The 17,183-nt window shown below is 39.2% G+C and overlaps 1 protein-coding gene across 2 annotated transcripts in view; it reads right to left on the bottom strand.

Annotated features, from left to right (window-relative positions):
- The window catches only part of APLF (aprataxin and PNKP like factor), a 94,910-nt gene that overhangs the window by 16,863 nt on the left and 60,864 nt on the right, over nt 1–17,183 (bottom strand). For both annotated transcript variants that reach the window (XM_019549144.1, XM_019549145.1), the window contains one exon: nt 16,560–16,685. In XM_019549144.1, coding sequence (XP_019404689.1) covers nt 16,560–16,685 — 126 coding nt within the window. The remainder of the gene's footprint in view (nt 1–16,559; nt 16,686–17,183) is intronic.

A 17,183-nucleotide genomic window follows, 5' to 3' on the forward strand; every position in this document is an offset into this window, starting at 1 on the left:
ATGGAGACCTGGGACACTCCTAAAGAAAGGAGGAATGTAAGTTTCAGATTTTTCAGAGGGCATTTAATGCCAGATGAGAAAGCAAAAATTAATTCAATGAATTGTGATCTTGTAGTCATACCTACTGATATAACATCCTAACTCCAATGGATGTCATAGCGAATAAGCTCTTTCAGGACTGTTTACAGTGTCGGTACTCAGAGCGGCTCTTGGCAAGGAAGCACACGCTTACTTACACCTGGTGGGAAGATTAACAAGCCAACCATAACACTGCTTTGTCAATGGAGTCTGATTTTTTTTTAGGGAAGGATATCTTAAGAATCCATTATTAAAGGCTTCAAGAAGTGCTATATATCCAATCCCATGGATAGAACTAAAGACAATGTTTTGTGAGAAGAAAAGGAAAAAGATGAAAACAGTGAAGAATGAGAGAGTGAGTATGCATGTGAAAGTGGCTAGTCCTAAATTGTAGGATCTAGAAACAGAGTAGCACTCACCAAGTTCTGGTAAGAACCTAATGGAAGTAAGTTAAGGTTTTAACCAAATTGCAGCTAATGTTGAATTTATGACTTACTAGTGTTACTACAGTTTTTGTCAGTTGGTCTGTTTATAAAAATAACACCAAATTATTTTTTCCCCTTGTGTGGAATCTAATTTTATTTTTATTTATTTTGTTTTGGGGGGGGGCATCTTTGATTTGAGTAAATACTAAAATTTACATAATTAGGTACAGGATTTGAATATCATCAATGGAAGCCTATGGAAGTAACATGTCCCTTTATATTGAAAAGTAATTATTTTAGGTATTGCAGCTGTTGCCAAGGAAAAGAATCTTCAGCCCTTATACTGCAGTTGCTCCTATAAAAACTTAAAAAAAAAAACCCAAACAAGCCAGTAAATCCAGGTAAACTTGACAGAAAAGCAGGTAACAAAATGGAATAACACAATACATTAAATGAGATAATTCGCTTATCTAAATATTATTATTGAATGAACTGCTTCAGGAATATGAACCCAAGGGAATTTTTTACCCTTTCATTTACAAAAAAACCAAACAGAACATTATTTCCATTCCAGTACAGCTGTGCTCCACACAGTACATGCAAAATGCACCACATTCCTCCAAAAACCCCAGAGTACTATTTCTATCCCTTGCACCCTAACACTACAAATGAGAGCACTCTGGAGACAGGAGGAAGTACATAAGAGTCTAGCAAGCAGATGAAAGTATACACAGATTCTTTCAAACTTCAATTTCCAGAGAGGAAGGTCACTCTCAAAACTTTCATCTATGCAGTATGATGCTACTGGGAACAGGATAATTTCCTTATTTTATTACCACAATCTTAAATCAAAAAACTGAAAGTAAAAACTAAGATCAACATTTTATTAGACTCCAGCATGAACTGGCAATATTTTTTAAATCAGTTTTATGATTCAGGTACTGATGAAGTATCTAATGTTTAAAAATGTATTAAACTCAAGCTCTTTACAATGTTCAAGTATTACATTTTCTTATTCCTGAGAAGTTGAAATCCAGCTTATTTATGTACAATGAATTGTCTGCTTTTTCCTGCCAACGTCTACATTCGTTACTGGGCTGAGAAAATTGACCCTAAAAAGTTCCAACTCATTCTCATAAATTATTTCCATTTCATCTTGGGCTCAACTATTTTGTCAAGGTTTCTGTTAGGTCTGCTTGTCAAGACAGCTTCAGTATGAATTAGTTCCCAGCAGAAGCAGCTGACAGAAGAGATATACTTCACGTATTTTTAAACAATATTCAATGAAAGCGACTTAGCTCATACCTCTATGATTTAATATTTTTAAAGACAATTGAAACCCACTGTTCACTAGTGAATTCACATATTTAATTAATCCTTATTACTTATGAAACACAATTGCACTTTTCTTATTAGTGGAATTTTTAATAGTCTACAAATGGCAGTCTTGCTATAAGAACTGTGCAAGTCCCAGCTATTCAACTAAGTTCAGTTTCTGTACTGTTCAGAGGAAAAAAAAGGAATGTGTAGTTACTTTCTAGTAAAAGAACTTATTTGAATTGAACAAATGATGTGCAGACAGAATAAACACCCTGCTGATTTGTGATTCTATAGGTACTGTAATACCAAAATACAAAGTTTTCGAAGTCTGAAGCCTTCAGTGATATTCACCTGAATTAAAATTTTATGCAAAGTATGACTGACTTCCAAAACACTAAAGAGGATTGGCTCCAGATGTCCTAAATTCGAGAATGGGAATATATAGATGGAAAATGAAATCCACAGTGTCCGAAAGAAAATGATTTGTCACACAAACCATGGAAATCATTACCACTGACAGAGCAGCAGAGATCATCATGAATAACATTTAAGAGAGTTGAATTAGTACATTTTGCTAACTCCATATAATTTTTGTTACTGGCACTTCGCAGTAAGACACTGCTATCTAATAAAAGATTTATTTATACTTGCTCAATTGCTGAAAAATATAGCAAGCATCAATTTACATTATTATAAATTTATATTTAGACTAAATGCATTTGAAAAAAATTGTATTTGTTGGCAGTATTTTTTCCAAATGGGCCATATCTTGTCATCATACATATTCAAGCTGCCACTTTTACAGATCACTCCGCCTCCCAGTAGCCATGTGTTAAACTATGCAAAAGAGACAAGTTGAGCTGTTGGTAGGAAATAAAATCTTCATAGAGGTTATTTCCAGAACAAATTAAGCGCACCGTAACTTATAGTAGAAATTTTCCTGTATGAGACACCACATATTGTTAAAGTGCACCTTTTTTTCTAAACTAGACTGCTTTGATTAAAAAAATGGACTCCAGAAAAAACAATTGTATCTTGAAATTTCAGCACTGAAATCCAGCAAAACAAATTATTCCTGTCCTTAACTACAGGACAATACAATGAAAAATTAAACTAGCATAATAAAATGAAACATGATACTAGGCAGACCAAATCCCTAATTAAGAATTACAGCAATATACAAAAAACTGGGATTGAGTTTTCATCAGGTGTGTACTTACTACAACAAACAAACATATTTATCATTATGCAATTGTAACATGAGTCTCTTAATTAAACAGCTTCAGGTATAATGCATATTCCAGTGTATCCTGTCATGACAAAATAACATACACCCTCAAATGGTAAATTTAATGACAGCTTATTCTTAAGATAGTATATAAAGCAGAAAGGGAATTAATATATTACATAACTGAAATCAACTTCCACTTTTATATCCTCTCCCAATTCATGTTCATTTTTACAGATAAGTTTTTAAAAGTGAGAGGTTTTGGTCCTTTACTGTGAAGCCAGTAAAAGAATGATCATGATCAGAAATACATCTTCTTTGCAAACAATGAAATGCTAGTAGTAAATATCCACATTTCACACAGAATGAAAATATCCTAATTTATTACAGAGAAACAAAAAAGAATTACCGTGACTGTTTATAATAATCTGCACCATTATTTGCATTAAATAGCATCATTAGTTGCATAAAGTAGTATGAACAGACATCCAAACACTATACATACTGGTCACTACACACAGTTGCAGGAATTATTCAGGAGAAATTCAGATACCATGTTTCCAAGAGTAATTTGTGAAAAAAAGACATTGTTTAGCTTACAATCATGGTCTGCAACAATAACAAATCGTTATCATTGTGTAACTGAAAAAGTGAAAAGAGAAGTTCCTGCCAATAAATGGTGTTCAAAACTCATAGGAACATAGGAAAATAAGGCTGGAAGGGACCCCCGCAAATTCATCTAATCTAGTCCAGTCCAATATCCTACTAATTCGGGATCATGTTCAACGAAGCCACCCCAGCCAAGCATTTGTATAACCTGCTTTTGAGTATTTCCACAATGGAGGAGATTCTGGATATTCTGTGTGTTTTAATTCTTGACCATTTTCATAGTCAGAATGTCCCTTCTAATTTCCAACCTAAATTTCTTCTGCTGCAACCTGAGGCCATCACTCATAGTCCTGTCTCCTGTGACCACAGAGAAAAGCCCACCTGCATCCTATCTATAATCACTCTTCAGGCATTTGAAGATTACTATCAAATCCACCCTCAGGCTTCTCTCCCACAGACTAATAACACTACTTCGTTCAAGCCATTCCTCATAAGTGTTGCTCTCTAGGCCCATAATCATTTTTGTCACTCTACACTGGGTACTTTCTAACCTGCCCACATTCTTCTTAAAGCATGGGGCCCAAATCTGGACACAGTACTGCAAGCAAAGCTTCACCAGTGCCAAATAGTATGGAAGAATCATTTCCTTTGATTTCCAAGTGACACTCCAGGTGATATAACTGACTAACTGTTGGTTTCTGCCTTTTCTTTGTTTTTTTTCTCTCCGTCTCCAAATAAGAGCATACTGTTGGCTTATATTTAGCTTATGGTCCACCGTAACACCCAGTTCCTTCTCTGTAATAAGGCAGACTAGAAAGTCATTCCTTAGTCTGTATTTGTGGGACAATTATTCTGTTCCAAGTGTAGAACTTTGTATTTGTCCCTGTAGAATTTTATTTTGATTTATTTCTGATCATTTCTTCAATTTATCCCAGGCATTCTAAATCCCTCCAGAGTGTCTGCAAGTCTGACCAACTTGATGTGATCTGCATTTTGCTAAGTTTGCACTCCATCTCGGAGGAAAGGCAGCAGGAAGGCACAGCAGCCCTCCTGGCTCTTCAAGGATCTAGCAGACCTCCTGAAGGTAAAAAGAAAAACCTACAAAGGATGGAGGATGGGATTCACCTCCAAGGAGAATTATTCTACACTGGTCCGGTCCTGCAGGGAGCAAACCAGGAAAGCCAGGGCTGCAACTGAACTCCAACTAGCTTCAGGCATCAAGGATAATAAAAAGTCCTTTTTCAGATATGTGGGGAGCTGGAGGAAAAGAGCAACGGCAACACTGGACCCCTGCTGAACCAGATGGGGCAACTGACAACTGACACCCAGGAAAAAGCCAACCTACTAAATGAGTACTTTGTGTCAGTCTTTCATCAGTCCCATGGGACGCCCAGGCCCATTACAGGACAGGGAGGTCCAGGTGAGGGAGATCCCCTGCCCTCCATCAATGCTGACCTCGTGAAGGAACACCTTGAGAAGCTGGATACCTTCAAGTCAGCCGGCCCTGACAATCTGCACCCCAGGGTACTCAAGGAGCTGGCGAGCATCATAGCCCAGCTTCTGGCGTGGATCTTTGAAAATTCCTGGCGCTCTGATGTAGTGCCCGAAGACTGGAAGAATGCCAATGTGGTGCCTATCTTCAAGAAAGGGAGGACAGTAGATCTGGCTAACTACAGGCCCATCAACCTGACTTCAATCCTGGGGAAGATCTTAGAAAAGTTTATTAAAGAGGCCATCCTTAATGGACTGGCCAATGCCAACATCCTGAGGGATAGCCAGCACGAGTTTGTTGCGGGAAGCTCTTGCTTGACCAATCTCATTTCCTTCTACGACCAGGTGACCTATCACCTGGACAAGGGAAAAGAGATTGATGTCATATATCTTGACATAAAAAAAAAGCTTCGATCTGGTATCCCGTGATCACCTCTTGGCAAAACTGGCCAATTGTGGCCTTGGGACCACCACAATCCATTGGCTGGGAAATTCGCTCCATGGTCAGACCCAGAGGGTAGTAGCGGATGGAAGTCAATCATCATGGTTGACCACGGTGTCCTGTGACCAGTGGGGTCCCCCAAGGCTCTGTCCTTGGACCCATATTGTTCAACATCTTCATTAATGATGTGGACACTGGAGTCAGGAATGGACTGGCCAAGTTCGCCGATGACACCAAACTTTGGGGCAAGGCATCCGTACCTGAAGACAGGCAGGTGATCCAGGCTGACCTGGACAGGCTCAGCAAATGGGCGGATGAGAACCTGATGGTGTTTAATACGGAAAAATGCAAGGTTCTCCACCTTGGGAAGAAAAACCTGCAACATCTTTAGAGGCTCAGCAGTGCTACGCAGGCTAGCACTACAGAAGAAAGAGACTTGGGGGTCATCATTGACCACAAGATGAACACGAGCCTACAATGTGATGCTGCGGCTAATAAAGCGACCAAAACGCTGGCTTGCATCCATAGATGCTTCTTGCAAGCAAATCCTGGGACATCATTCTCCCCTTGTACTCGGCCTTGGTGAGGCCTCAGCTGGAGTACTGTGTCTAGTTTTGGGCTCCACAATTCAAAAAGGATGTGGAGAAGCTTGAGAGAATCCAGAGAGGAGCCACGCGCATGATCAGAGGTCAGGAAAACAGACCTTATGATGACAGGCTGAGAGCCATGCGGCTCTTTAGCCTGGAAAAGCGCAGGCTCACGGGTGATCTGATGGCCACCTACAAGTTTATCAGGGGTGACCACCAGGATCTGGGGGAATGTTTGTTCACCAGAGCGACCCAAGGGATGACAAGACCAAATGGTCACAAACTCCACTGCGACCAATTAAGGCTGGACATAAGGAAGAACTTCTTTACTATCCAAGCCCCCAAGGTTTGGAACAGACTGCGCCCAGAGGCAGTTCAAGCACCCACTTTGAACACCTTCAAGACACATTTGGGATGACGAGGTCGAACGGTTATAAACTCCTGCAAGACCGCTTCAGGCTGGACATAAGGAAGAATTTCTTTACTGTCCAAGCCCCCAAGGTCTGGAACAGCCTGCCATCGGAGGTGGTTCAAGCACCTACATTGAACACCTTCAAGAGTAAACTGGATGGTTATCTTGCTGGGATCCTATGACCCCAGCTGACTTCCTGCCCTTTGGGCAGGGGGCTGGACTCGATGATCTTCCGAGGTCCCTTCCAGCCCTAATCCCTATGAAATCTCATTGTCCAAATCATTAATGAGGATGTTATACAATACCAGACCCAGGACAAACCCCTGGGAAACTCTACTTAGTACCTCCTTCCATCTGACATTAAGTCATTAATGAATACTTTTTGAGCGTAATGATCCAAACAAACAATTACGTATTGAACTTACGGTACTTTCATCTAGTCTCTACTTCCTTAGTCTGTTAATGAGCATGTTGCAGGAGACTCCGTCAAAAGCTTTGATACCTTACTAAAAAGGAAATCAGGTTGGTCAGACATGACTTACTCTTGGTGAATCCATGCCAACTGTTCCTGATCACCATGTTCTCCTCTAGGTCCTTCACAATAGATTCCTTGAGGACCTGCTTCATGATTTTTTCAGGTATCAAGATCAGGCTGTCTGATTTGTAATTCCCTAGATCCTCCTTTTTTCCTTTCTTACAAATGGGCACTGTATTCACCCTTATTCAGTCAGCATTCAAACATTACCTCAGCCAATTCCTTTAGTACCTGAAAGCATACCCCCCTCCTCCCTCCTGCCCCATCTGTCCCTGCTGACTTGAAATATTTCTTAGATAATGTTCTTCCACTACGCTGAGCTGTTTGTTTCCTTCCCCATCTTTGCTGTCAACTGAACTCACAGTCCGGTTGCTGCCCCTATTTGTGAAGACAGAAGTAAAAGAAGGCTTTAAATACTTCTCTGCATCATCTGCAACTAAACTCCCTTCTGGTTTTCGAGAGGAGAACTGTAGTTTCTTTGGTATTATTTTTTATTTACTGTATTTACTTGCATATAAGATGGCCCTGTTTACAAGATGAACCCCCCACCAATAATTAGATTTTATACTGAAGATTAATATATTTCATACAATTTTCCAGGTACGGAATATTATTTTTTGTGGTTTGTCATGAATTTGTCCCCCTCCCACTGCTATAGCAGGGAAAATAAATCCAAGAGTTCAGATAGCCCCTCTGTCCTCTGCAACTTTTTTCCACTGCAGCCCTTTCCCTCCCTCTTTACTGTCAGACCCTGCTCTCTCTGAGAACATAGAAGTGAAGGACAAATTTAAAATCTGACCTTGAAGTAAACATAGCTGCAATAATTTACATATAGTACCCAGAGACTTAGTTATTCCAGAATTGATACATTTTACCCTTTTTTGAAACTGCTGTAAGTTTTAGCACAGGTACTCTACAAAAAACATTTTTAAGTAGCACTTTGGTACAAATTTACATACGGAAAAACAACGCTTTCTTTTTTTCTTTGCAAAAAAAATATAACTGTACCTCTAACAACACATCAAGTGACTACTGTGGTTCACTTAACAGACCAAAACACATTTTGACAGTTACACCATTTTAGTCCCCCTACAGAGTTAACACTGCATGCCCTCAAAACAATGCATGATGTTAGTTCAAAGCCAAAAATACTCGTAATTTATCATATAGTACATTGGGTTGGCTGTGATGGCCAGAACCAGAGGAGTTACTATCATGAGCAATAAATATATGTTCTTGAAAACATCCAGACAATTGGCTAGCAGTTAAGATTAGCTAATGCAAAGCCTGCAAGTTTGCAACCCGCAAGTGGAATTTGTTTGTCACAAATTAACCAGTGTTGAATCTAACTGTTTGCACTGAACATGGGACTGACTGAGCCCCCGAAATAAGCAGAACTACAAGATTAGCTGATCTAACAGGTTTTTTTTTTTTTTTAAAGTCAGCCATAACAAGATCTGATCACCTAATATAAATTAGCACATCCCAAGGAATCCAAGGAATAAGAAATCAAGGGGCTGAACTTGGGCAGAGCAATACTAATTTCAAACTTCAAAATAATGTGGTGTAATTTGCTTATTGAGTGAACCCCAGTTTGGGCGGTAACTTTTCATGATTATTTCTAATACCTTTTAATCCCATAAGGTGAAAATAAGTAATCACTTCACCTTTTAATCCCAGAGGGTAACAGCTATAGGGCAAGATTGTGAGTGGCTCTAAAGCCAACAGATTAGCATAAGATAAGGCATAAAGGAATGCACATGTCAAGTAACCAGTCTGAAGGATGGGACAGAAGGACCATCACTGTACAAAGCCTGGACCCTGAACTCCCAGTGTGAGCAAGGACTGAATCCTGACCAAGGGACCTTCCCGGTGACCCCTTGGACAGCGTTGATCGGGGACGCCTAACTTCGCTGGAACAACTTGGCACACACCTGGCATATAGGGACTGCTGATAAGTTGCCAGCCCCATGTTGGGAACTCTTTGTTATTTTGTCTATCTATTGTTATTATTCACTATTAGCTCTTTATTATTGTACTATTTGTTTGTCATATTAACCTTTCTGTTAACAGTTGAATGCTAAGCTATAAGTAAATTTGCCTTCATTTCACTCCCAACTCACCTCCTCGATCTCAAACCCAGCAGCCTAATGGCTGACACTCAGACAGTCTAGCCAGCCTGTGACAGTTGGCCCCACCAGAGTCAACAGCATTTCAAACCATAGTGACCACACAGCTCAGCACTACACAGTATGTGTGCATACTCCAAATATCCCCCATAAAGAAGCTATGTACTAATTAACCCCCACTCATGACTAATTGGTGTTTCTCTGTCATGAGTCCTGAGATGCTCAAAAATTTATACACAGATGAGGCATGGGGCAACCTGGTCCAGCTTCACTTCATTGAGGGCAGGGACACACTAATCATATGCAGCAGGCTGAGACAAGAAGCAACAGAAGGATTTTGGGTGAACTATTTGTCACCCAGTTTGTGATGTTCACCAGCTATGCACCTGGGGAGGAACAACCGGCACCATACCTACAGGCTGGTGAACTCCCTTCTTGTCAGTACAGAAGCGGAAAAGGATCTTGGAGTCATCGTTGATTGGGCCGGCAGTGTGGGGATGCAGTCAGGAAGGCCAACCGCACCTTGTCATGCACCCATAGATGCATCTCAAGCAGGTCCAAGGAGGTGATCCTCCCCCTCTATGCGACACTGGTCGGGCCGCAGCTGGAGTACTGCGTCCAGTTCTGCGCGCCCCACTTCAGGAGGGATGTGGACAACATGGAGAGGGTCCAGAGGAGGGCCACTCGCATGATCAGGGGGCAGAAGGGAAGGCCTTATGAGGAGAGGCTACAGGACCTGAACCTGTTCAGCCTTCACAAGACAAGGCTGAGGGGGGATCTAGTGGCCTGTTACAAACTAGTCAGGGGGGATCAGCAGGCTCTGGGGAAGCCCCTGTTCCCCCGAGCACTGCCAGGAGTGACCAGCAATAACGGTCACAAGCTGGCAGAGAGTAGATTTAGGCTAGATATCGGGAGGTACTACTTCATGGTCAGGGCAGCTAAGATCTGGAACCAACTTCCAAGAGAAGTGGTGCTGGCTCCTACCCTGGGAGTCTTTAAGAGGAGGTTAGATGTACACCTTGCTGGGGTCGTTTGACCCCAGTACTCTTTCCTGCCATGGCAGGAGATCAGACTAGAAGATCTACTCAGGTCCTTTCCAACCCTAGAAACTATGAAGGCGGGTGAAGAAATATGACTCATTAGAAATGGGAAAGAAAGACACAACTTAGCTGTGAGAGTAAAAAGGGAGTGGAAATATATGCAATGCAGTGGCTCACCATAACTTGAAAAAGAGTTGGTGCTGAAGAGCATTTTACTTGATGGGCACTACCATACATCTTAGTCAGATGGGTTCTACTAACCTATCCTCGTGGTAGGTTCCTATCAGAATGTTTTCCCAACACGGGCTATGTAATTTATAGTTATACTCAGTGTTGGCTGCATTTAAAGAACTTCAGAGCTGGTTTCCACTTTGAGTACATATGATACTTGTAGAATCCATTTTCATTGCCTTATATCCCTTGCCAGTTGCATCTCAAATCATCCCTTGACCTTCCTAATTTTCCCTCTGCACACCCATGCAATACTCCCATACTCTTCCTTAGTAATATGACCAAGTTTCCACTTTTTGTACGAACATCATTAGTAGGTTTGTTAATGGCCCAGAGCTTTTTCTTTTAAAACATAACTGAGATTTCTTTAAAAAAAAAAATAAATCAGTTTTAAAACTGCTATTTTAAAAATAGAATCATACTTGTGTGCTTGTATAATTTTCTTTTACCTGCACCAAACCATTTTCATGTATTGTTTTATATTTATTTTCATCATCTCAGAACATTTTCTTAACCACCATTAAGAAAGCTGATTTCTCAGAGCTTTATATAATTCAAATGGCAAATGACTTAGAATCCTATAGAGATTTTTTCAAACTAATCTAAAAAATAAAATAATTTCAGTAAACATATTGTTTCAGCTTTCTGCAGCTTGTCTATATTGAAATATTCAGTTGAATTATATTTTTGGTTTGCAATATTTCTGAGAACAATTAAAAAAAATAGCAAACAATCTAAACAAGACTACTCATTTTCAGGATGATTCATTTATGAAAAGCAGAGAAAGAAGGGCTGCCCAGGAAGCATGGCTGCCGTAGGTTAAGTTCTTTGGTACCATTGAAGAAGCAATGGGGGAAGTTAACATCTTTTGACTTAAATTATTAACATATTCTTGCCAATGAGCTGAACTGTCACTACTGTTAACAGTCACACACAAGCAGCAAGCTTTGTAACTGAAAATAATCTGAACTAAATGCAACCAGATAACTGTTTTAAGTTGTCTGCAGAATCAAAATCAAATATGTCAACTGATCCACTGAGTGTAAGTTATTATTAATTAAACCCAATATAGGTAACAACACTGACATTTTAAGTATTTTACTGCTAGTCATTTCGGGATGACAATCAAATGCATTCAATTCTCTATCATTGCTGACAGGATGGCAGATAGTGGGACAGGTCTCCATCTCCAAAGCATCTCAGATTGAAAGCTATCAGGAGACAGGAAAAATGAGATCTACCTGCTGCCTAAAAGCAAAATCTTCAACTGGCTCTCAGAAACCAAAGACTCCTGCTTCTTGACAGATATCAGTATCCCAAGCAATTGCCTATCCAACAGGTTCAGCTACTGATGTAGCAACTACAAACTTCAATGCAATTATGCTTTCCTTACAAAATTCTGTGGCATGTTGAAAAGTGAAAATAGGTAGGAACAGTAAAATAAACTGATATTTAATATTAAGTAAAGAATGTAAATCTGCCCAGATTAAGGCAGGAGGGCTAGAGAATGAGCATGTGGGGGAGTTGACAGAAATATAATTCTTGGTTTCTTCCACATAATTCAGATGTAACGTTTTGCCTACAATTTCTATAATAAAACCCTATCTTAAACAACAGAAATTTAAAGTAGAAACAAATCATTCCAGAAATACGTTCTCATCATGCCTGACAATATTTGAGGAGTGAAGGAAAACAGGGACTACTAACCAAAGAGCGCAGTAATTCTGAAAGTAGCGAAGAGAACTCCCAGACAAAAAGTTATTTTGGATTTGGGACAGATCAAAATTAAAAAGCCATATCAATTGTTCCTCACTTACCTAATATTGTATGGAGAATCCAACTTCTCAGATCCAACAATGCGCCCTTATTACAAAGAAGGCTAACGGTATATTGGGCTGTATTTGTAGGAGCACTGCCAGCAGGTAGAGGAAAAGGATTATTCAGCACTGGTGAGGCCACATATGGCATACTGTGTCCACTTCTATATAAAGGATGTGGACTCTGGAGAGAGCCCAGCAGAGGGAAACAAAAACAGTTAGGGAGCTGAGGTACATGACTTCTGCGGAGAGGCTAAGGGACCTGAGCTTATTTAGTTTGGAGAAGAGAAGACTGAGAGGGATTTAACCAGAGTCTTCAACTACCTGAAGGATGGTTCCAAAAGAGGATGGAGCTAGACTGTTCTCAGTGGTGGCAGATGACAAGAAACAATGAAACTATTGCCTCAAGTTGCAGCAAGGGAAGTTTAGGTTAGCTGAAAGGTAAAACACCTTTCATGAGCAGAGTAGTAATGCACTAGAATAGGCTACCCAGAGAGGTGATGGAATCTCCATCCTTGGAGGTTTTTAAGACCTGGCTAGACAAAGCCTTGGGTGGGAAAATCTAGTTGGGGATGATCCTGCTTTCAGCAGGGGTTTGGGCTAGATGATCTCCTGAGGTCCCTTCCAACCCTCATTTTATCTGATTCTACAATGAATGCCACACCAAATTTGACCTGCCTTCAAATCACTATAGTTTGATGAGAATTATCTGGATTCTAGCTTTTTCTATGAATTGTTTTCAAAATAATCATCATCATTCCCCCCCAACACTCGCCCACCTTCCACTGACTCATAACTAGGGACTTACTTAATTTCCAGTTTCACAGAAACTGAAATCCAGGACTGTCCATGAAGTCAATTATTTTAAAAATACTTAACAGAAATAAGTAGTAGCCAGTAGTTCCCATTGCTGGGAGGGGAAGGCACTGGCTGGCAGGGGAGCACAAAAGGACAGCAGACAAGACGGCAGTTGCCCCCTTGTCCCTCCTCCCCCTGCCAGGGCCTCTTCACCAATCAGCACCAAAGGGTGGGGCCACACAAAGGGCAGTCAGCAATCAATATGGCAGCCCCCGCCTCCCTTGGCCCTTCTCCCCCCGGGTCCTCTCTGCCAATCAATGGCGAGAGGTAAGGCTGCCACGAAACAACTGTGGAATTAGAACTTTACACCACGATCAACCTGCAAAAGTCAGTAAGTAGTGATTTAAGTAGACCCTTATTCATAACCTCACAATATTGCTTTTGCGTAAGAGATGACCATGTAGCAAGTAGAAGGAATACACTACATTTGAAGAATGATATTTACATCGTAAGCAAACCCGCCACCTAACTATGTGGGACTCTGTTCCCTGACAAATGCAGAGAAAAGGCAAGACAAATAGTTAAACAAGAATTACCAAATTTTAAAGTATAAAGCTAAATAAGAAAAATATTTTAAGCTTTGAGGCATGAGAATGACATGAAGAATACAGAAAGTTTGCCAAGTTGTTGGCTGCAATTCTCTACAAGTGGAATAACTAAATAATTGAAGATGTTTGCTTTTTTATATTATTTATGACCAATTTAACAAGTTTTTACAAAATTAAAAGACTAAATTATAGGCAATCATTCTTAAGAATAAAAACATACCATCTGCAACTAACAGCTGACGTGATAATTAGCAATCATTTTAGCAAGACAAGACCCTGAAAGATGTTTTTTGGCTAAACTAATTTTATAGTGCAAATAAGTTAGAAAACATTATAAAATGGTCTGTACATAACCAAACACACCCAACCACACACATGCATCCAAACACACCTACCCACCCACACCAATTTTGAGAATCCTTTAAAAAGAGGCTGGAATAAGCCACTACCTCTTTCCTCCAAACATTTAAGTGTACTTTCAGCTACAGCATAATGTGCATATCAGTTAAGACTAACACTTTTGAAGTAATGGAAGCCTGCAGCAAACAGAAGCAATGCAAAAACATAATATATTATGAAAGCCCATGATTCAAACATTTTACAGATTTGAGAATGGCAGCTTTACACTAGCTGTTCAATTTATGAGTACTCCTGTGTTGTCTACTAATTTTTTTTTTTGTTCCCAGAGGTGCAGCATATGTAGGCACATAGTAGTCTAGTATGCAGACAGGTGCACAGTAGCCTGTCATAAGCAAGATCACTTTAATGTCATGAGTTAATCCCTCAGCTGCATCTTTGCTATTTGACTTGTGCTAAAGATTTAACCAAGAAAAACATTTAGAGAAACAACTGTTCTTCAGTTGGTCAAGCAACTGAGTTTTACCTGAAACTGGGAATTTGTCATAAACTGAAACCGGACTCAATCCCTAGCCGCCTCTCCTGGTCAAAATAAGCAGGTGCAATGATGGACTTCAGTAAAAGCTAAGTGTGCCCTAGCCCTTCTCACCTGGAAGTAGTCATTATGGTACATACCCATTCTCCGTTCCCCATCCCCATTCATGTGTCCCTGAACTGAAGCCACCTCAGCCCTCCTTGCTCTGTGCAAGTGCTGCTCTTTCTCTCATGTGCTCCTAACTCAGTTCCACCCCTAAGCCTCACTGCCCATTCCTGTCACAACTGCTGCAAGTGGAAAAGTCCATGGTGAGGGAAGAGGCAGCTGCAGCAAGGGGGAAAGGAAGAGCAAGGAGGGCTGGAGAAGCAGCAGGTGACTTGTCAGTATTTACCCTTGCTGCTGATTTCTGTCATATAGCGTTGTCTCCTTTGGAAATGTCAAATCTGTGCTCTTCCTGCAGTTTCCTTTTCCTAATGAATAGTTTGGGAGGTCCTAACATACTAGAACCCTGGTCAGATTGATTTGTGGTACAGGATGCAATTGAAACAACACAACACTGAATGATAATTGTCAATTAATTTACAAGGAAAATTTCACTGGAAACACTCAATAAAAGCGTCTAAATTACTTCAAAATAAAATGATGTACCTCCTATTAAGCCCAAACTGTAACATTTTATTATGATTATAAACTTCTTTTTTCCATAAAGATTTTTGACAATATCTTTTCTTTCTTATTCTTTTCATCCAATTTAAATGTCTAGATTATGCTTAATTCAGATGACTAAGGGATTGATATTCTGCATAGTTCCATCTTAGAACCTATCAGAGGAACACAATCTAAGATAGGGCTGAAAAGATTTAAAGGAAAATTCTCTGCTAAACACAGACACTAAGCTATGAAAGCATCAGGATGCTTAAAAAAAAAAATCTAGTCTCATCTAAAGCAATACATTCAGATCAGCTAGTTTTTCCTTTATTCAAACAGAAGTTCACAAACGGAAGTCTTAAAAGGTAATTATGCATTTTCTTTCACAAATTGTTTAGGTTGCAGCCTTCCTTGAGATTAAAAATAAAACAAATTAAAGATGATCATAATTTAGAATACAGTTTGTATATTTTTATAAAAAGGTAGGCATTCACTTTCTCTTGATGGTGGTACTCTCAGAATATACCATATATGGTTAATCTAAAAACTGAAAAGCAACTAAAACAGTTATGTTGAATCACAAGAATTCAGCTTACTCGTGAAACTGACAGCTGTCAGGTTTCAAATTAGTATTTCATTTTAAGAACATTTTCTTAGAGTCAATGTTTCTAGCCAAATTCTGGTAAAGGAAGTTCAACATGCATCACTGCACCCCAGTACTCTTCACTTTTTCACATGCTTTTGTCCAATAAATCAGCTAACCAGCTGCCATCAATTTCAGCTAGATAAAATTATAAAATGCATATATTGTATTGAGAAATTGAATGAAAGTTGTTCACGTCTTTTTAGAAGGTTATCAATTTTCTAACTATATATTAAAATAAACTGCAGAATTGGCACACTATATGCTTTTGCTACTACTTATTATCAAGACACCGTGCTTTGGAAAAAAAACTGAATTTTTGTACAAGTTACCTTAACAAACAAGATAATAAATACTGCTTCTTAAGAATGATTAAATGTAAAAATAGTTGCCCATGAACAAAGCATAGTATAGCTCACCCCTCACAAGAAAAACATTCATCAGAAACTGCAGTGAATCATTCTCTTTCAAGTAAATGATAAAAGGGTAAAGATGTAACTTCAATAACTGCTCACTATTGTGGTAGCTCTTGTTTTCACAATTCCAGATGGAAATAAGTCCTCCTCTACAAACTGATGTATTATACTACACATATATATAGCTACCATATTAATTGTATGTCTTACCTGTAACAAGTACTTCCATATGGGCATTCAGGTCTGTCATCACTGTCATCTTCACTTCCAACCTGTACATCATGATAATCACTGTCTCCAGGGTGACTGAACTGCTGAAAGTGAACTGGATTCTTCCTACGAAATTTAGGAATATACTGTAAGTAACAGTAAATGACATGGCATATACCATTTTGTGTGTATATGGAGAACAAGCAGCTAAAAATCAAATAAACATAATTTATTCAATAATACATGGTTATTCATTTTTTGTGGTTATCTATGTACTATTATGTTGCATAAAATGTCAGTTATGAGTCATTTTTGGAGATAATTCATAGCAAAAAATTTTTAGCCTTGTGTTCTTGCCCAAGAAACTCCATTATTAGGATGGATAAAAATCAATGATTTTTTATTTTAAAAAACCTAAATTTTTTATTTATTTATTTATTTTATTTTGTTTAGGATTTGTTTTTTAAAAATACACCTATGTAAAGATAGTTTTAATTTAAGATATGTTAAAGCTCAAAGATATCATCATGGAATAGGGATTATAACTTCTAATATACTATTTGAGACAATATATTTCATAGATTTCATAGACATTAGGACTGGAAGGGACCTCGGGAGATCATC

This window comes from Crocodylus porosus, unplaced genomic scaffold (genome assembly GCF_001723895.1).
Source record: "Crocodylus porosus isolate Cpor-Errol unplaced genomic scaffold, CroPor_comp1, whole genome shotgun sequence".
Classification (NCBI taxonomy): domain Eukaryota; kingdom Metazoa; phylum Chordata; order Crocodylia; family Crocodylidae; genus Crocodylus; species Crocodylus porosus.